The sequence below is a fragment of the Callithrix jacchus genome, chromosome 6 (genome assembly GCF_049354715.1).
Source record: "Callithrix jacchus isolate 240 chromosome 6, calJac240_pri, whole genome shotgun sequence".
Lineage (NCBI taxonomy): Eukaryota > Metazoa > Chordata > Mammalia > Primates > Cebidae > Callithrix > Callithrix jacchus.
This window is the reverse complement of record NC_133507.1, coordinates 46834795-46857410: the sequence shown is the minus strand read 5'-3', so window position 1 is coordinate 46857410 and position 22616 is coordinate 46834795. Positions and strand designations below refer to the sequence as shown.

At 36.5% G+C, this 22616-nt stretch overlaps 1 protein-coding gene across 19 annotated transcripts in view; it reads right to left on the bottom strand.

Annotated features, from left to right (window-relative positions):
• The window catches only part of PDE1A (phosphodiesterase 1A), a 531703-nt gene that overhangs the window by 57009 nt on the left and 452078 nt on the right, over positions 1–22616 (bottom strand). For all 19 annotated transcript variants that reach the window (XM_054257407.2, XM_078327200.1, XM_078327201.1 and 16 more), the window contains 4 exons: positions 21046–21146; positions 6286–6411; positions 2072–2173; positions 1827–1947 (listed from right to left, as the gene is read on the bottom strand). In XM_054257407.2, coding sequence (XP_054113382.1) covers positions 1827–1947; positions 2072–2173; positions 6286–6411; positions 21046–21146 — 450 coding nt within the window. The remainder of the gene's footprint in view (positions 1–1826; positions 1948–2071; positions 2174–6285; positions 6412–21045; positions 21147–22616) is intronic.

Genomic DNA, 22616 nt, shown 5'->3' with positions numbered 1-22616 from the left:
AAATCATTCAACTTAAGATATTTAAAAATGTCTTCTTAACCTGAAAAATCTTTTTGTCTTTTTATGTTTCTGTTTTTGCATCTCTAATATCACAAGGCTATTAGTAAAGATCTCTAAGGTCTCTTTAGAGTTATCATTTTCTGGTTATTCATTGATTGAGTATATTATTATAATTTTAATTGATCATAATAAGCAGTTAGCCTTCAGAATTTTTACATTTAGTGTATTTTTTTCACACAAAGTAAATTATTAAAATATGTCTCAATGCTATTTTTAGTATCAAAATATTTGAATTTAGAAGATGCTACTCAGTAACTTTCTCTAGGAATATGAATTGCAATGTAAAAGTGAAACCATGTATTATAGCCATCAATAATGGGAGAAGAAACCTCAGTCATCCAAACACAGTAATAAATTTGATGTTTATATCTTCAGGACAGGTATCGAATCAATGAATGAACATTCACCATAAAGAACAATGCTGACAAATAAAATAATCTGAAAATATAGAAATAAAATAACTTATCTGAATAGGACTGTGATATAATGAAAAAAATTGTCTGATCTTCATTCCCAGTTACAGGCACAGAGCTTCAAAAACTTGTGGAGTTTCCTGAGTGATAGGAGACTCTATGCTAATGAGGCAACTCTTGGCCTATCCCCTAGTTTCAGGATAGGGTCAGGTCACCAGAAACCAACCACTTGATTAGAAAGTTGGAACTTTTAAGCCAGCTGGGGGCTATCTGGGAAGGAAGCAAGGCTGGACATTGCATTCAATCACATGGTCAATGGTTTAATAAACCATGCCTATGAAATGAAACCCTGATAAATACTCTGGACAGCAAAGCTCAGTAGAGCATCCTGGTTGGTGAAAACATTGACAAGGCAGGAGGATGGCACTCCCTAACTCCACTGGAGATTATAGCAAGAAAGCTCTGCATCCAGGACCCTCCCAGACCTTTCCTTATGGGCCTTTTCATTTGGCTCTTCCTGGGTTGTATCATTTACAATAAAATTGTAATTGTAAGGATAGCACTTTTGAGGTTTTGTGAGTCATTCTAGCAGTTATTGAACCTAAAGAGGGTAGTGAGAACCACTGAACTTTTAACTGGCTGGTCAGAAGTGCTGGTGTCCCACAGCCCCATTTGTAGCTGGCATCTGAAGTACAGCCAACCTTGTGGAAGACTGAGCCCTTTATTTGTGCAATTTGATGCTAACTCTGAGTGGGTTGCATCACAATTGTATTGCAGTACTTCAGCTTGGATTGTGGGGGTTGCAAAATAGAAACATGTATAAAGAAAAGATGAGTACTTGTGGCAGAGAACACCAGTTACAATCCTTACCCAGGTTTGTTTCTGATGTAACACCAGATTTTTTGTTGTTGTTTCTTATTTCACTTAAGCATGCGTCCACCCAGCTAAAAACTATATTTCTCTGCCTCCATTAAAATTCTGGCCAGCAAGATTTATTCAAAACTGTTACATATCCTCTTCTCCTCTTTTTATTATGAAAGCTATTTGCTGTCTCTGCTGTGGCACTTATGTCTTAACAGCAGACAACAATTCTTAGCTATTTATGTTTTTCTTTCCTGAGAGTGGCATATGAGATCCAAAACTTGACTCTCTTTAAAACATGTATCACACTACATAGGACTACTTAATACATTTTTCTGAAAGATTAATAAATTTTTCTGAAACCCCCAAGAATGTATGGGGGCCAGTGGATAATAGTAAGTCACAAGCCCTAGATTCAGTTCAGGAAAGGTGTAGGCTAACATGGGTAGTCACTGTTTCCAAAAACATTCACACAGTGTGTAAAAGAGGCACCTGCAGGAAAAACTCCTCCATTATGGCCATGGTCCACCGATAGTGCAGCTTCCAGGATTTGGCTGGGTGGCTGATGTCTGCTGCATGGAGAATCAGGGACATGATTTTGGCTCTGTCAATCCTGTCAAACCAAGAACATGCTTAATTATTCAGAACAAGGGAACTAATTACAGTCTTTTCTGAGGACAAGCCATGGAATTTTAACATGATAAAACAAACAAGCAAGCAAACAAACATAAACCTACCCTTCAGGCTGCTGCAAACTGTTTCTTATATTTTTAATTAGCTGGAAGTGACCTGACATGTCTGTAGATAAAACCATTTCAATCACTAGGTTCCGAAGATCCCTGTAGGGTCACCAAGAAGAGAAAGGTTCATTGAGCTCTTTATTGTTCTTAAGTGGAACATTGTCATAAATATCACTCACCATGTTTTATTGTTCTTAATGGATATGAACACAAAAGACGCTACTTTTAAATGTGAAAGTCTACACAAAATTTGACATTATTTTACATTTTAACTGTCATGGATCTAAGAAGTTACCAGCAGTGTGAATTGCAATGGTGTTCACACCTCCCTAAGACCTGGTGCTCTCCCTTCTCACTCCCACACCTCTCCTGCACTCATAATTCCTAAATATTATCATTTTTAATCTGAAGGGAACTTTAGCCATTTTAAAGAAAAACTATTCCAAATACAGTATTATATATTATTTGCATCCTTTGAGGAAAAAAACTAACCCAGTGGGACCTGAGACTATTCTAAATCCATATGGTCAATGAAACTAAAAGGCTTGATGTCTCAGAGAAGAGATAGGGCTAAGAAGGGCCTGAGTTTTCAAGGCCCTCTCGTATCCTTCTTTATTTTGCATTTTTTAACAAAACTACTACTATTAATGAAATCAGTGCTATTCCTTCAATAAATTATCAGTGAGGCACTGAACTGTAAGATTAAATGTCTTCATATAATATACAGAGATATTAGAATACTTTAGTAACTAGTTGCTTTCTATGTGTATAAAGACATTTAATCTTCCTAACAACCCCTGAGGGAGTATCAATATTTCCCACCAGAAGAGACTGAGTCATCTAGTCACACAGCTAGTACACGGCGCAGATAAGATTCAACCCAAGAGTTCCCACTTCCAAAGCAGACACGTAGACCACTCCACTGTTCTAACCTTCTATCATAAGAACCCCAAAGAAACCAAGTGGGTAGTGATTGTCTGTTCAAGCTTTTGGGATCTGACCCTACATAACATAGAAAGAGCCATTGGTATTACTGACAGTTTTAACCAAGACACTGTAAATACAATAACCTTATCACAAAGCCTCACACTTAGTAGAAAATAAGGCACCCCAGCAAATGCTTGCATGTTCCACAATTCCTTGTTTGCTCTGTACAGATAAATTTTTAAAAATCACTTGTACTAGAAAACATATTTCATTTTCATTGTGTGGTGTGGCCTGTAGAATAAACTGAACCAAAAGTGTGACAGAAACTTGAATTATGATCTTGCACAAAGATATTTTACCTTAAGATGATGTAATCTATTTGATTATTTGATTTTTTAAAAAACTACATATTGAGGGTTCTTGCTGAAAATCATGGGCACTCAAAATTTCTATTGAATTTTTAGATGGAAGCCATGAGAATCCATACTCTGCTTACTGTTTGTAATATTGGATAGCTTGCTTACTTTTACTTTTACTCAAGTAGTAAGGGAAAGGAAGCTATTAAAGGTAGTGAGTAAAATTATTCTTAATGATATTGTTTTCCCTGAAAATATGACAAGACTCACATTAGAAAAGCAACTGAATAAAAACTAAGGATAATGAGACTAGAGTTTAAGGAAGTCTATAGAATCTAATAAGTATATTGTGGTTTACACATAAATGATCAATGTTATCAAGAATCAACTAATAATATGTTAATGAATTAGGCAAAATAAGAAAATGTTAATTTATAAATTTTTTGTGAAAACTTTTAAATTAAGGCATTTATTTTTACTAAAGGTACTTTAAGAAATAAACATTTTTGGGAGGCCGAGGTGGGTGGATCACGAGGTCAAGAGATCGAGACCATCCCGGTCAACAAGGTGAAACCCCGTCTCTACTAAAAATACAAAAAATTGGCTGGGCACGGCGGCACGTGCCTGTAATCCCAGCTACTCAGGAGGCTGAGGCAGGAGAATTGCCTGAACCCAGGAGGCGGAGGTTGTGGTGAGTGGAGATCGCGTCATTGCACTCCAGCCTGGGTAACAAGAGCGAAACTCCGTCTCAAAAAAAAAAAAAAAAAAAAAAAAGAAAGAAAAAGAAAAGAAATAAACAGATTTGCAAACAGAAAACATGGGTCTTTAAGAAGATATCCATATTTTAATTCTTAGTAAACGTTATTAAAGCTGTAGTAGCAAATAAATATTTTATGGATTTTTGGAAAGTGTTGGATCTGTTATATTCTACAATTTAAATAATATGTATACTATTTGTTAAAACGATTCTATAAAAACAATTAAAATGACTCTGAAATTACCAAACAGAAATTTAAAGAAAATTGCAGCCATAAACTATTAGAATAAAATATTTAAAATGATAAATAACAAAATATAATAGGAAATAAAATAACACTGAAATAGCAACAAAGTCCAGTTTGTGGAAAAAAGGTTTATTTTTTTTAATAACAACAAAAATTAATATCATAAAATTTATCTCTGGGAATGGTAATCACTGATTAAGAAAATAAACTAATGCCCTACATGTAAATAATCTCTGTCAGGCTTTAGGAAATATCTCAGAACTTGTCTGCTTCTTCTTACCTTTGCCCATCTAATCTCTACATAGCCCAACAGTGGTCTCTTTAAAATTATTTTACAATTAGATCCTGACATTTCTAGACTGTAAATCTTCTTGGGCTACTATTTCCTGCAGAATACAGTTAGGTTTGAACTGTGTGGGACCACTAATACACATTTTTTTCCCCCTCTGTCACACCTGAGAAGCAAAACCAACTCCTCCTCTTCCTTTCTCCTCCTCAGCCCACTCAATGTAAGACAGAAGATAAAGGCCTTTTTTGATGACCCACTTCCACTTAATAAACTGTAAATATATTTTCCCTTCCTTGTGATTTTTCAAAACATTTCCTTCTCTCTAGTTACTTTATTGCAATAATATTGTATATAATACACATAACATACAAATTATGTCTTTATCACCTTTTATATTATTGGTAAGCCTTCCTATCAAGAGTGGGCTATTAATAGTTAAGTTTTTGAAGTGTCAAAAGGTATACATGGGTTTTCAGTTCAATGGAGGTGCCACTAACCTCTGTATTGTTCAAGGGTCAACTAAAATGAAAGGCCTCAACTCTATCTTCAAAAGAAAGTGCCATCTTCCTGCTACCTGATTGCATTTTCTAGAGCTGCAAAAATGAGCCCATATTTCTAGAACTGGCCTTGAAAAACCAGGAAACTTTGAAAATTTGAAAACGTACTCAGGATATTTAAGCTTATTTTAAACTCCGATTTTTATTTTTATGTTTTTCAATATTTTTATTGTCACTTTCTTTTTGGATATTTCTTTGTAGCTTGATTTAAGAAACAAGAATGAAAGCAAAAACCTTTGATATTTCCAATCAAATGGAAACATTTTCTAGTCAATTAACTGGCTTTTAATAAGGTTTTTGTTAAATATAAATATAGGCCTTTTCTTTTCTTGGTATAAGTGAGTCCCATAGAATATTAGGGACATATACTAAGAAGATTCTATGATTAATAAAGTTCATGTTAATTGATTGTTCTTTACTTTTATTTGCAAAGTCCAGCAACCCTATTGCCAAATGAAGGAGATGATAATGACCAAAGGATAAAGAGAAAGAGAAGAAAGGCTATACAGAAGGATGGGGGTACATCTTGTCATTTTTCCATGCATAACAAGTATCAACATACCATACAATTGTTTTCAAACAAATAGATACTTTGGAGGAATATGTAAGATATCCTCTGCACTTGGGTCATTTTAGTATATTTGAGATTTTTTTCCCAGATGTTTAACTTTGTTTTTAAAAAACTCTTAACTCCACATATTTTAAATATATATATATGAAAGAATAAATATAATGCTAAAATTTTGAATTTATGTAACACCCACATTGATAAAAATTAAGCAGAGCTCTATTCCAGAGAGTGTATAATTATGCATGAAAAAGTATTTGTTGTGTTGTATAGTCTTATTCAGGCATACAGATGTTGAGTTGACCTGAAAATATTTCAGCTCCCTCTAACAGAGTCTGGCTCCAGAACAAAGTCCCTAACTACTAATCCTTCTCAGAGTTATCCAGTCAACAGTAATTAAGTTTGTAATATAGGGAAGGCATCAACTTTCATCTATTTTCTTAACTTTAAATCACGTAATTTATCCCTTTCCTGAAATTAAATTTCCCCTAGGTTTTCTCTGAAACTTACCTCCAGTCATCGTTGGATAAATTTATCAAGATATTCATTTCCTCTTCTTGCATAAGTCGATAAGCTGCACTCACGTGGTGATTCTCAAGGACAGAGCGATCATTATGCAAAGTGGCAACATCTGACCTAAGAATTAAAAACAAAATGCCTGGTAGAGAAACTCTTTAGACAACATGAATGTTTAATAAGACATACTGAAGTATCAAGCCATCTGACCAGTAACAATCCTATAATTGAACAGTATTATGGAAGTAAATTAGATTCTTTTATTTTTTTATTGTATGATATTTTAAAATTTTATATAAACTCTATTTATTAGAGAAGTTTTAGGCTCATAGCAAAATTAAAGATGGTACAAAATTTCCCATATATTTTCTTCTTCCACACATGCAGAACCTCCCCCATTGTCAACATCCCCCCCAAGAGTGGTATTTTTGTTGCAAGTGATGAACCTACACAGACATATTATCATCTGAGGTCCACAGTTTACATTAGGGTTCACTCTTGGTGTTGTACATTCTATGAGTTTAGAAAAATGAATAATGACATGTTATCTACTATTATAGTCCCATATAGAGTAGTTTCTCTGCCTGAAAATCCCTCTGTGCTCCACTTCTTCATCCCTTTCTCTCCCTTAACCCTTGTAACCACTTATCTTTTTCACTGTCTCCATAGTTTTGCCTTCTTCAAAATGTTATGTAGCTGGACTCACATAGTATATTGCTGTTACAGTTTGGCTCTGTGTCCCCCCCGCCCCCTGCAAATTTTATGTTGAATTGTAATCTCCAACATTAGGGGAGGGACCTGATGGGATAGGATTGGATCATGGGGGCAGACTTCCCCCTTGCTGTTCTTGTGACAGTGAGTGAGATGAGATCTAGTTGTTTAAAAGGGTGTAGCACTTCCCTCTTTGCTTTCTCTCCTGCCACCATGTAATGATGTGCTTGCTTCCTCTTCACCCTTCCACCATGATTGTCAGTTTCATGAGGCTTCCCAGCCATGCCTCATGTATGGCCCGTGGAACTGTGGGTCAATCAAACCTCTTTTCTTTATAAGTTATCGGGTCTCAGGTAGTTCTTTATAGCAGTGTGAGAATGGATTAATACAGAAAATTGGTACTGAGAGTGGGGTATTGCTATAAAGATAAAAATATGGAAGCAACAGTTTGGAGGGCTCAGAAGAAGAAAGAAAGATGTGGGAAAGTTTGGAACTTCATAGAGACTTGTTGAATGTTGTGACCAAAATACTGATAGTGATATGGACAGTGAAGTCTAGGTTGAGGAGGTCTTAGATAGAGATAAGGAACTTATTGAGAACTGGAGTAAAGGTCACTCTTGCTATGCTTTAGCAAAAAGACTGATGCATTGTGGCCCTGCTCTGGAAATCTCTGGAACTTTGAACTTGAGAGAGATGATTTAAGGCATCTGGTGGAAGCAATGTCTAGGCAGCAAAGTGTTCAAGATGTGGCCTGGCTGCTTCTAAAAGCCTATGCTCATTTGTATAAAGAAAGAAATGACCTGAAACTGGAACTTCTTAAATGGCACATCTTAAAAGGCAACAGGAGAGAGAGAGAGTGCAGGGGGAATACTACCACTTTAAAACCACCAGGTCTCATGAGCGCTCCCTCATTATCATGAGAACAGCATGGAGATAGCTGTCTTCATGATCCAATTACCTCCCACCAGGACCAGGCCTCGAAACATGGGGATTGCAAACTGAGATGAGATTTGGTGGGGACACAGAGCCAAACCATATCAGCCACTGTCCTTTAGACCCAAGAATGGTAAATTGACCAACAGCTTGCACTGTGCACCTGGAAAAGCCACTGGCACTCAACACCAGCCAGTGAAAGCAGCCATGGAGGCTGTGCAAAGCCACAGAGGTGGAGTGCCCAAGGCCTGTAGGAGCACACCTCTTATATCAGCATACCCTGGATGTGAGACATGGAGTCAAAAAAGATTATTTGGAAGCTTTAAGATTAAATAACTGTCCTGCTGGGATTCAGACTTGCATGGGGCCTATAGTCCCTTTGTTTGGGCCAATTTCTCCCTTTTGAAATAAGAGCATTTACCCAATGTCTGTACCCCCATTGTATTTTGGAAGTAACTAACTTGTTTTTGATTTTACATGCTTATAGGCAGAAAGGGCTTGTCTCCAATGAGACTCTGGAGTTGGACTTTTGAGTTAATGCTGAAATGAGTTAAGACATTGGGAGACTGTTGGGAAGACATGATTGGTTTTGAAATATGAGAAGGATATGAGATTGAGGAGGGGTCAGAAGTGAAATAAAGTATTAGTCTATTTTCATGCTGCTGATAAAGACATACCCGAGACTGGGCAATTTACAAAAGAAAGAAGTTTATTGGACTTACAGTTCCACATGGCTGGGGAGGTTTCACAATCATGGTGGAAGGTGAAAGGCAAGTCTCACATGGTGGTGGCAAGAGAGAGAATGAGAACCAAGCGAAACAGGTTTGCCCTTATCAAACCATCAGATCTCATAAGACTTACTCACTACCACGAGAAGGGTATGGGGGAAACCCCTTCCACAATTGAATTATCTCCCACCGGGTCCTCCCACAACATGTGAGAATTATGAGATTACAATTCAACATGAGATTTGGATGGGAGACACAGAGTCAAACCATATTATGAGCCAAATGTTGATTACAATTCACCATGAGATTTGGGAAGGGGTCACAGAGCCAAACATATCAAATAATATGTTTGGTTCTGTGTCCCCAGCCCAAATATCATGTTGAATTTTAATCCCCAGTATTGGTAGAGGGACCTGGTAGACGGTGATTGGATCATGGGAGTGGATATACCCCTTGCTGTTCTCATGATAATGAGATCTGGTTGCTGAGAAGTGTGTAGCACTTCCCCCTTCATTCCTTCTCCTGCTACCATGTGAAAACATGTTTGCTTCCCCTTCACCCTTCTGCTGTAATTGTAAGTTTCCTGAGGCCTCCCAGCCTCCCCAGCCATGACTTCTGTATGGCATGTGGATCTATGAGTCTTGAATCTCTTTTCTTTATACGTTATCCAGTCTCTGGTAGCTTTTTATAGCAGTGTGAGAACAAACTAATACAATTGCCTTCTCAAATTGGTTCCTTTCACTTAGTAATATGCATTCAAGTTTTCTTCATGTCTTTTCACAGATTGATCACTAACTTCCTTGTAGCAACAATGTTTTCTTGTCTGCATATACCACAGTTTATTTATCCAATCACCTACTGAAGGACACCTTGCTTGTCTCTGAGTTTTGGCAATTGTGAATAAAGCTGCTGTTAAGTATCTGTGTGCAGGTTTTTGTGTGAATGTGTTTTTAATTTTTTTGAGAAAATACCAAGGAGTGCAATTCATGGATCATATGGCAAGAGTAGTTTCAATTTTGTAGTAGATTGTTAAACTGTCTTTCAAAGTGGCTATACCATTTTTCATGCGTACCAACAATGAATGAGAGTTCCTGCTGCTCCATTCTTACCAGCATTTGGTGGTGTTCGTGTTCAGGATTTTGGCCATTCTAATAGGTATATATTGTCTATTGATCTATTTGGTAGCTCATTCTTTCAATTTGGATTTCTCTGATGACACGATATGGAATATCTTTTAATATGCTTATTTGCCATTTGTGTATCTTCTTTACTGAAGTGTCTGATAAAGTTTTTGGCCCATTTTTAAATTTGGTTGATAGTTTTCTTGTTGAGTTTTAAGCATTCTTTGTATATTTTGGGTAATAGTCCTTTATCAGATGTTCTTTGCAAATATTTTCTTCAAGTCTGTGCTTGCCTTTTCAGTTAATTGATAGTGTCTTTGGTAGAGCATCACTTTTTTAATTTTAATGAAATCCAACATCAATTAATCCTGTCATATGTTGCACCTTCGATATTATATTTAAAAAGTCATCACTAAATCCAAAGTCATCTAGATTTTTCTATGTAATCTTCTAAGAATTTTATAGTTTTTTGTTTTCAATTTAGGTCTGTGATCCATTTTGAGTTAATTTTCTTTTTTTTTTGTGAGAACCTAGGATGTTGAAAAGTAAAAAAAGGAGAGAAGGAGAGGAAGAAAGAGGAAGAAAAAGAGGGAGAGAGAACAGGAATATTGCTTCATTCTAAAAATGGGTATTAATAATGGCCGATCAATATTTTGTGTATTTAAAATGGAGAACTCTATAAATATTTATTGAGTTTACTTGTTCCGGATCTGAGCTGAAGTCCTGGATATCCTTATTAATTTTCTGTCTCGTTGAGTCTAAATCTCGTTATGGGTCTTATGTATCTGGGTATTAAGATCTCTTATTGTTGCATTGATCCTTTTACCACTGTATTTTTGTTGCTTTGAAATCTATTTTATCAAATGTGAGAATTGCAACTCCTGCTTTTTGTTTATTTATTTATTTTTGCTCTCCATTTGGTTGGTAAATGGAGATCACCCAAGATGGCTGATCACTAACAGCTCAGGATTGTAGCTCCCAGTGAAAGCTCAGAGAACGAGAGGACGCCACACTTTCAGACAAATTTTCGTCGCTCACGGACCAGCAGATTTCTAGTGGAGGAGCCCCACGGGTCGCCAGCGCGACTCTTGTGGCCAGCACAGCAGTTTTGCCAGCACCTTAGCGCGGCAGCTCTTCATGCAGAGTAAACGGGACTGGTACCCTTACTGACCGGTGTTTAGAGCTCCAGAAAAGCAGAGCTGCTTGTTGTGGACTCAAGAAGGAAGCCAGACCAGAGATTCCCAGGCAGAAGAGCACCATCAGTCTTATTGCTGCTATTTTGGCTGGCACAGTGGGTTGCTTGAATCCCAGCACTGGGAATCAATAAATTGGACGTCGACTCGGAAACCTAATTAGAAAGGCGGTTACTGTAAGATGATAGATGGATAAATTTAGAATAAAGGGAAAAAACCAGCCTAAGAAGGCCGAGCATACCCAAAATCAGAACCCCTCTACAGGGGATTGCAGTTCCTCATCAGCAACGGAACAAGCCCTGATGGAAAAGGACTGTGTTCCATTATCTGAAGTAGGCTTCAGAAGGTGGATGATAAGAAACTTCTGGGAATTAAAAGAACTTGTTCTAACCCAATGTAAAGAAACTAAGAACTTTGAAAAAAGGTTTGACAAAATGCTGAAAAGAATAGACAACATAGAGAGGAATATAAATGAACTAACGGAGTTGAAAAATACAACATGAGAACTTAGTGAAATATGCACAAGTTTAAATAGCAGAATGGATCAAGCAGAAGAAAGGATATCAGAGTTCGAAGACCAACTTAATGAAATAAAACGACAAGACAAGAATAGAGAAAAAAGGATGAAAAGGAATGAGCAAAGTCTCCAAGAAATATGGGACTATGTGAAAAGACCCAATCTACGTTTGATTGATGTACCTGAATGTGATGGAGAGAATGAATCCAAGCTGGAAAATACTTTTCAGGATATTATCCAGGAAAATTTTCCCAATCTAGCAAAGCAGGACACTATTCAACCCCAGGTAATACAGAGAACACCACAAAGATATTCCTCAAGAAGAGCAACCCCAAGGCACATAATCGTTAGATTCACCAGGATCGAAAAGAAGGAGAAAATACTAAGGGCAGCCAGAGAGAAAGGCCAGGTTACCCATAAAGGGAAGCCTATTAGACTTACAGCAGATCTCTCAGTGGAAACCCTACAAGCCAGAAGAGAGTGGGGGCCAATATTCAACATGCTTAAAGAAGAGAACTTTCAGCCTAGAATCTCATATCCTGCCAAACTAAGCTTCACAATTGAAGGAAAAATAAAATATTTTATGAACAAGCAAGTACTCAGAGATTCTATTACCACCAGGCCAGCTTTACAAGAACTTCTGAAAGAAGCATTATACATAGAAAGGAACAACCAGTATGAGCCTTTCTAAAAATATACCAAAAAGTAAAAAGCATCAACAGAAAGAAGAATTTACATCAACGAATGGATAAAATAGCGAGTTAACATCAAATGGCAGTAACCCTAAATTTAAATCGACTAAATCCCCCAATCAAAAGATACAGCCAAAACCTAATGGTATATCCAAAGATACACAAAGAGTCAAAACAAAGGGTTGGAGAAACATTTTGAGTTAATTTTCTATGGGGTGGAAGGCCTGTATCTTAGTGTGTTTTATGCTGATGTGTCAGAATACCTGAGGCTGGGTAATTTATTTAAAAAAAAGAAATTTTTTTCTTACAGTTGTTAACTGGAAAGTCAAAGATCAACATGCCATTATCTTGTGAGGGTCTTCTTGCTGTATCACCAAATGGTGGAAAGTGTCACATAGCAGAGGGGCCGAGAGTGTAAGAGAGCAAAACCTCTCTATCAAGCCCCATTTTATAATGGCATTAATCTATTTATAACGACAGAATACTGATGACCTCAATACCTCCCATTAGGCCTGACCTCCCAACCTTGTTATACTGGGAGTTAAGTTTGAAACATATGAATTCTGGGGAACACATTCACACCACAGCATTCTGTCTAGATTCTTTTTTTCTTTTTCCTTTCGCGTGTGGATGTCCAGTTGTTTTAGCTCCATTTATTGATAATATTATTTTTGCTTCATTGTATTGCTTTTACCCCTTTGTCAAATATCAGTTGACTATATTTTTTGTAGATTAATTACTGAACTCTCTATTCTGTTTTTGTTGATCTATTTTTCTGTCCTTTTACCAATACTATACTGTCTTGATTACTGTGGTTTTGGAGCAAGTCTTACAGGTAGGTAGTGTCAGTCCTCCAACTTTGTGCTTCTCCTTTAAAATTGTGTTAGCTATTCTCAGTCTTTTGTCTCTCCATACAAACTTTAGAATCATGTTGTCAGTATCATAAAATAACTTGCTGATATTTTCATTGGGATTGCATTAAATCTATAGATGAAGTTGGGAAGAACTGACACCTTGACAATTTTGAGTTTATCCATGAACATGAAATATCTGTCCATGTATTATTTCATTCATCAGAGTTTTATAGTTTTCTTATAAAGATCTTTTGTATGTTTTGTTCCATTTATACCAAAATACTTAATTTTAAGTGGTGCTAATGCAAATGGCATTTGTGTTTCGATTTCAAATTACATTTGTTTATCGCTGGTATCTATGAAAGCAATTGACTTTTGTGTATTAACCTTGGATCTTGCAACCCTGCTTTAATCACTTACTAGTTCCAGGAGTTTTTTGGTCAATTCTTTCAGATTTCCTACACGGAAAAGATGCATACCTTTTACTTCCTTTCCTAGTTGTATTGCATTATCTAAGACTTCCAGTATGCTACAAAAATTAGTTGTGAGAGGGGATGTCCTTGCCTTGTTCCAAGTCTTAGTGGGAAGACCTCAACTTTTTCACCATTAAGTAAGATGTTAGCTGTAGGTTGTCTATGAATAGATATTCAATATTTCTAATTATTTACTTTTTTTTTTTTGAGACAGAGTTTCACTCTTGTTACCCTGGCTGGAGTGCAATGGCACTATCTCAGCTCACCACAACCTCCATCTCCTGGGTTCAGGCAATTCTCCTGCCTCAGACTCCTGAGTAGCTGGGATTACAGGCACGCACCACCGTGCCCAGCTAATTTTTTTAGTATTTTTAGTAGAGACGGGGTTTCACCATGTTGACCAGGATGGTCTCGATCTCTTGACCTTGTGATCCACCTGCTTTGGCCTCCCAAAATGCTGGGATTACAGGCATGAGCCACCGTGCCCAGCCAATTATTTACTTTTTAATTGACAAATAAAATTATATCTATTTATCATGTACAAGATGATGTCTTGACACTACATCTCTCTCTCTCTCTCTCTTTTTATATATATATATATATATATATATATATATATATATATGTATATATACACACACACACAGTGGAATGACTAACTCAGGGTAATTAACATATGTATTACTTCACAACTTATTTTTTGAGGTGAGAACACTTAAAATCTACTCTTAGCAATCTTTTAGAATACAACACATTGTTATTAATTCTAGTTGCCACATTGTACAACAAATCTCTTGAACTTATTTCTCCTATCTATCTAAGATTTTGTATCCTCTGACCAACATCTTCATAACTTTTACCTCCACACCAGTCCCTGGTAACCATAATTCTACTCTGGTATAGATATTCTTTATCAAGTTAAGGAAGGTCCTCTCTATTCTTCTTTTTTTTTTTTTTGAGAAGGAGTTTCACTCTTGTTACTCAGGCTGGAGTGTAATGGCATGATCTTGGCTCACTGCAACCTCCGCCTCCTGGGTTCAAGCAATTCTCCTACCTCAGCCTCCCGAGTAGCTGGGACTACATGCGTGCACCATCATGCCCAGCTAATTTTTTGTATTTTTAGTAGAGACGGGGTTTTACCATGTTGACCAGGATGTTCTCAATCTCTTGACCTCGTGAGCCACCCACCTTGGCTTTCCAAAGTGCTGGGATTATAGGCGTGAGCCACCGCGCCCAGCCAGTCCTCTCTATTCTTAGAGTGTATAGCATGAATGTGGATTGGAATGTTTTGTCAAATGCTTTTTCTGCATTTATTGATAAGATCATGTGATTTTTTTTCTGTAGCCTGTTGATGTGATAGATTATTATTAATTTAATTACAAATGTTGAACCAGACTTGCAAACCTGGGATAAATCCCACTTGGATGTGGTGCTTAGTTTTCTTTTAATTCTCATTATTATAGTTTAAATGTGTTTATGCCTTTTCCTTTTCCTTTGTAATCCAGACACCTGCAGAATACTCTAAATATATCAAAAAGAATAAAATTACCTAACGTCTTCATTCAATCAGGGAATGAACAAACCCCTTTGTACCCATTCAAGAGTGTTGATTACCATCCCTGTTCCTTTAAACTAAAATTACTTTTAGTAGTAGGTGAAGGGGATGATGAAAATCATTTGATCTATTTACTATTCTAGTTCTTTTCTCTCTTATAATGCTGTAATGTCGTGATTAAAATTGAATGTTATAGGTCCTTTTGCTTTAAAATTAAGATGGAGAAAATCATTTTTAAAGAAAACTTAAAAGGTATGCTTCAGGCCGGGTGCGGTGGCTCAAGCCTGTAATCCCAGCACTTTGGGAGGCCGAGGCAGGTGGATCACGAGGTCAAGAGATCGAGACCATCCTGGTCAACATGGTGAAACCCCGTCTCTACTAAAAATACAAAAAATTAGCTGGGCACGGTGGCGTGTGCCTGTAATCCTAGCAACTCAGGAGGCTGAGGCAGGAGAATTGCCTGAACCCAGGAGGCGGAGGTTGCACTGAGCCGAGATTGCGCCATTGCACTCCAGCCTGGGTAACAAGAGCGAAACTCCGTCTCAAAAAAAAAAAAAAAAAGGTATGCTTCCTAACCCATTTATATGGTACATTTTATTTTTAAAATGATTAAGACATCAAGGGAAGGTTTTCATTTTTCACCTCTCTGTATTTTAATATAATTTGATTATCAAATAAATGTATATACTTCAAGTTCCATTGATGAATTTGGTATTCTAACATTGTTTGAAATATTTCAAGCATTCTCAGATCTGTATAATGGAACATGGGCTTCTCCTTCCTCTATTCTCCTGTGTTACTAGATCATTATGCAAGTGTGGAATGGAAGCAAAACCAATAGGTTCAATGTTTTAAAATGGCAAACTCACTCATATTAGTTGGCAAGTTGAAGGTTGGCAGCAAAAATAGCAAAAAAGAAAGTCAAGTTAAAATGTGTAGCAAGTTTGCTACAACTTATCCAACACCTAGGCTTCTCTCACTCTCCTGTCTCTTCGTAGATACTTAGGCTGTAAGGTGTAAAACTGCCTCACTTCAGACTTACCGTTTCAGGCATTTCAGTGTGTAAAGTCCTAGTTATAACCTAGCACTGGCCCTGCCACTGAATATTTATTTATCATAGAGTAGACAAGGACAAAATAATACACAAAAGTTTCCACTAAAACAACACCACCACCACAAGTGGGTAGCTATGTGAGATGACAGATATATTAATTTGCTTCTCTATAATCATTTTCCTCTCTATGTGTATCTCATAATACCATGTTATATAACATAAATGTACACAGTAAAAACTATTTAAAAACAACAACAAAAACCAAAAACTATAGAAATCTGGCATTTAATAAAAGTAACCTGTTTAAGATCTGTATCTGATAATCTGCCAGATAACTAAGCTTATTATTCATCCAACATATGATAAATGACCTACCAGGCATTAGAATAGTTACTTTCTTTTTTTGTTTCTATCACTATCATCAAAGTGAAATGACATATGGCTTTAGCTTATAGCACATATTTCTAAAATAGATTTCCTTTTAATAATCTTAGTTAAGGCCTAAAATCAATAATCATACCACGATATACAGAAATCTCTACTAGCAAAACATATGTGTAGTTCTTACTGAAGAGATAATTAACTAGATCTTGCCCAAGCAAAACACTGTATGCATTTCCAGAAGTTTGCTGAGATCATGGAGAAAACTGTGATTTTCCAGTAACGTCTGCACTATATGGCACCAAATCTAGTCATAGCAGTTTTGTCAGGGTTATTACATGCATGATATGGCTCCAAGTATCACCATCTACCCTTTCAGAAACAAGCTAAGATGTGTTTTTGAACCAGATTTAATTGTAGCAAAGTGTACATGATTTTGTCTCATAAAGCTAACAAGGATGCTGAGAATGCAGCATGGTCTAATGTTTGAGATGGTCTTTGACTGCTAAGAAAAGAACAGACTCTGAACAACATCCAGTATCCATGGTAACATGTAGCCTGGCATTTTCTTTTCACAAAGAGGAAATTATTTCCATTTATTTACACTTTCAAGGATTTCGTGCATTATAATATCTGCATTTAACTCAAATCTAGCCTTGCCCTATGTTCCAAATCGCATTTTAGCCATTTTGCATTATGTAGTAAATTGGTTTCCAGATTAGAAAAACACTCTTAATCCAAGTAACAATGAATAATATAAAATCAAATAGAATTACTGATATCAATGACATATGACCTTATTTCTTCTTGGACAAAATGTGAAGGCAATAGTGAGAGTTAAAAATCATGTTATATTGTTGCATTTTGCTCATTACAATATTTTGGTTCATGGAATTTTCAAGTTCATGTAGAGTTAATCCATTAAATAACTGACCCTGTTAGAGAATTTTTTTCCCATTTTTATACAGAGTTTTAAAACATAATTTGAGAAAATATATGATTCTTCTTTCTTCTTCTCTGCCCCCATGTACCCTTCCTTGTCCTCCTCTTCCTTGTTATCCCTCTCCTTTCCTCCACCTCCTCCTCCTCCTTCTCCACAGTGAATGCGTAAGTAAATCAGGACATTTCATCCAGTTGTAGATGAATAGTAAAAGGGGAAAGCTGGAGTAATGATCTAACACTGCTGTTGGGAGAGGCCAGCCCATTGGCCTACTTCAAAGTCGAAAGGGCAGCTAGTATTCACTGATAACAAATCACTTGCTTTCTTCTCAAATCTTTGGAGCTGTTTTCCTGTACAGAGCCCAGCTCCCTAATAAGAGATCTTTAATTAAAATCCTCCATGTTGTGGATCCAGTGGATACAGACAGCCTTTGGTCAGCAAAAATGATCTGCAAGGTCTTATTTCCCTTTGACATTTAATACAAATGAAAGCAAAAAAACTCCCTATGCCCTGCAAATATGGGCAGATACATAACATTTCTGCTACATAACCAAACTCGGAGGTTTTCCTTTTTCCTTCAATCTATGTCAATCTAGGGGACCCCGGGATTTCCTCCATTCTAGGGATACACAGAATGTCCTCCCCAACACTTCTGTCTTTGAATTGCAAGTCTTCTGCTGTCTCCATAAAAAAGCTACAATGTGTAAGCCCACCCCATTTCAGGTTTTAACAGGTTGGAATTATCATGTGACTGTCTCTTGTCTCTGGCCATGGGAGCAGAGTTGTATAAGGAGCTGGATTGAGAGTGAGTGTCAGTCTTCTCACTTCTCAATTCTGCCACTGCCATCACCTGACCAGGTACATATAGACAGGTCACTTCACCTCTTTTTTTTTTTTTTTTTACCGTGTTATGATTTCAATTGTTTTGCATTTGCTGCACTTCACCTCTTGAGGTCTTCATTTTCTATTCTTAGATGATGGAAATTAGACCAGATGATCTGTACTGTGGATCTCACTCATCTTAGGGTCCCTTAAATTCTAAACTGTCTAATATTTTAATAAACTGTTTCTATATTCCCCACATCAAACAATAACTCCCCACATCTGGAAAATCAGTTGGTTAAAAATATATCTATTAAAAATCCAAATGGGCCGGGCATGGTGGCTCACGCCTATAATCCCAGCACTCTGGGAGGCTGAGGTGGGTGGATCACGAGGTCAAGAGATTGAAACCATCCTGGTAGGCGGGTGGATCACGAGGTCAAGAGATTGAAACCATCCTGGTCAACAAGGTGAAACCCCGTCTCTACCAAAAATACAAAAATTAGCTGGGCATGGTGGTGCGTGCCTGTAGTCCCAGCTACTCGGGAGGCTGAGGCAGGAGAATTGCTTGAACCCAGAAGGCGGAGGTTGCAGTGAGCCGAGATCGTGCCATTGCACTCCAGTCTGGGTAACAACAGTGAAACTCCGTCTCAAAAAAAAAAAAAAAAAATCCAAATGAACTGACCACACAAGAGCCTGCACATGTATGCTTATATCAGTGTTATTTGTAAGTGCGCAAATTTAGAAACAGCCAAGATTTGCTTCAATAGGTGGATAGATAAACAAACTATGGTATGCAATGGAATAGAATTCAGTGATAAGGAATAAGCTGTCGGGCCGAGCGCGGTGGCTCACGCCTGTAATCCCAGCACTTTGGGAGGCCGAGACCATCCTGGTCTACATGGTGAGACCCCGTCTCTACTAAAAATACAAAAAAAAAAAAAAAAAAAATCAGCTGGGCATGGTGGTGCACGCCTGTAGTCCCAGCTACTCGGGAGGCTGAGGCAGGAGAATTGCCTGAACCCAGGAGGCGGAGGTTGCGGTGAGCCGAGATCGCGCCATTGCACTCCAGCCTGGGTAACAAGAGCGAAACTCTGTCTCAAAAACAAAAAAAAAAGAAAAAAAGAAAAGAAAAGAAAGAAGCTGTCAACCATGAAAAGACATGGAGGAACATTAAACACATTCTTCTAAGTGAAAGAACCCAGTCTGAAAGAACTGTATACTGTACTATTTCAGCTATATGACATTTTGGAAAACATAAAACTAAAGAGACATTAAAAAGACCAGTGGTTGCCAGAGGTAAAGGGGCAGGAAGAGAGGAATGATCGATGAAACACAGGAGACTTTTAGGGTAGTAAAACTATTGTGTGTGATACTGTAGTGGTCGATACATGACATTATACATTTGTCAAAACCCACAGAACCCATAATGCAGAGTAAACTCTCACGTAAACAATGGATCTTAGTGAATAACAATGTATCAATATTGGTTAATCAATTGTAACAAATATCTCACACCAGTGTATGATGTTAATAGCAATGGAAACTTTAGGGTAGCAGGAGGAAGCACATGGAACTCTGTGCTTCCTGTCCGATTTTTCTATGAATCTAAAACTGCTCTAAGAAATAAAGTCTCTTAATTAGAAAAAAAAAAAAAAGGTTTTAATCTTTCCTTAACAAGAATGGAGATTTATACAGTGGTTCCAGAAAGACATCAGCTCTTAACATTATCTCCTTATTAAGCATCCTGACTAGTGAAAGAGAAACTTCAGGATCCCACACATATAATGTAAATTGGATCTTGATGGCCTAGACCCTAGACCAAATCCTGCTTCTCAGATACTGACTTCTCTAACTAAAAAGAATTTAGGGTAACTCTCAGTTATAGACTGAATTGTGTCTGCTCTAAAATTCATATGTTGAAGCCCTAACCTTCAGTGTGTCTGTATTTGGAGATAGGACTATTAAGGGTGTAATTAAAGTTAATGAACTAACAAGAGTGGGGCCCAAGTCCAATATGAGTGGTGTCCATATAAGAAGAGAAAGAGACTCTGGGGTGCATGTGCTCAGAGAAAAGACCGTGTAAAGACACAGCAAGAAGGGTGTTGTCTCTAAGTCAAGAAGAACAGCCTCAGAGGAAACCAAGCCAGCTGACACTGTGATCTTATATTCGCAGCATCCATAATTGTGAAAAAATAAATTCATGCTGTTTAAGCCACCCATTTTGTAGTGTTTTGTTATGGCAGACCTAACAGACTAACAGACTTTCACTCTGGTATTTTAATTTAAATAGCTCCCATTGTAACCATCAGTAAAAAATTTTATTTTCTAATTATTTTAAATTTAATACTTCATGCTGACCTGAAAATGAGTTTTCTTTCATTTTTGCAATTTTTTTCAGAAGTACAATTTTATTTTTTTCAAATACATAATGATACCAAACCAGTACCATAAGCATTATGTTGCAGGATTTCTCAGTGAATAGATGTCTGACTTGTGTGGTAGTTCACAGTGTAAGATCTGGGCAGAGATAGATTGTCCTAAACAGTTTATGTTCTTTAAATTGTTAAATATACCACAAAATACTACATACAAGATTCTTGAAAAATAGCCATTGATTGATCCAAGTGTTAGCAGCTTAAGAAATTTTGCTAAAAATTCATTACACCTATTCTATTAGAATCTTTATTATTTTTAAAAAAATCCTCTTACGTAACTAATATACAGAAAAATAAATTTCAAATTTTAACTAATGAAAGTTCATATTTTTTCAAACTTACCTTGTCTGAATATGAAAGTTGTTTGTGGTTCCTGTATGCTCATAATCATGAATGGCAGCAGCAAAGATCATTGCTAAAATTTCCAGTTCGGTGAGCCAGTGCTAGTAAATTAAAGAAAGAATCCATTATATTCAAGAAGTAGATACCATCTTTCCCTTCTTTGACAAGTATTTTCAGTCCACCCTGTATATGTAATCATATAAAATTATTTGTTATTTCTTTTCCTACTTTACCTCCACTGATTGTGCATGATGGATGCTTTATGAGGTCAATGATTGTTTCATGGCTAATAAGTTCAAAACTCAGGATATAATTGTCCTTGCTAATTGAAAACAAAGTAGTTTTCCATGAATTATAAGGTGAACGCTAACTGGATTTTGAATTTACATTTTAATGATGTATGAGCTATATGTTAAAATACCATTTTAAACAGGTTGGAATTATGATTTTAAATCCATTGCAGTTTAGTGATTTTTAACATATAGCTCATATATCATTAAAATGTCTTTTTAGTCCAAGTGTTGTAGAACAATCTACTATGACACAAATTTTCATCTAAAAATTAAAAATATTCACTTTTCTCACTAGAGAAAGTGCACTTTATTTTCATATTTAAAGATTTAGAAAAGTTTCTGGAATTCACAAAATTTTCTATTCATAACACACAAAAATGGTTGTGCAATTCAATAATCCAAAAAGAAAGAAAAAATACTTTCATGTAAAATCCATGACTATCTGCTTTATATACATTCATCTTTCAGTTGCTAATTAGATGCTTTAATAAAAGTTATCTACTATTATTAGTTCATTTGAAATAATTCAATAGTTTATTCATCACTCACATTTTGTAAAACCCTTATACTGCACTGGCCAGTATGATAACCACATGTGACTATTTAAATTGAAAATAAAGAAAATTAAGTAAAATTAAACTCACTTCCCAGTTACACTAGCCACATTCCATATGCCCATTGGTTATATGTGACAAGTGGTTACCATATAGACATAAAACATGAACATAAAACATTTCCATCATCACAACAAGTTCTACTAGACATTTAATCACAGCATAGTTCTACTATAAATAAATGGCACTTGATGGTAGGAATGGAGAATCCAAATGCTGTAAAGCTCATTCTGAGTGGTTTTATTCTATACACTTAAAACAATAAAAGACCTTGAACAAAACAACAGAAAGAGATCATGTAAACTATATGCACACTAATAAAACTTTGCAGAATAAAGATGCAATTTAAGAGCATAGACAGAAGGGCTATTTGGTGGCAGTGGATCTTGGGAAAAGGATGGAAAAAGATTGATAGTTAAGTGCAAGGATGGAGACAGAGGAATTTTAAATAGGAAGAGCAAATGTCGAATCATACTACAGGGTCTGTATTAAAATAGAATTTTCAATAGCACAATTGTGTTAGAGAATCAAGTGAAGTGTAATTGAAGAGTATGGAGAGTATGGAAAGAGTTAATGGACTATGTTGATGATAACTGATGAATTTAGATTTTTTATAAAATATTAAAGAAAGCCATTGTAGGTCCATGAATCGAAAATGAAGGCA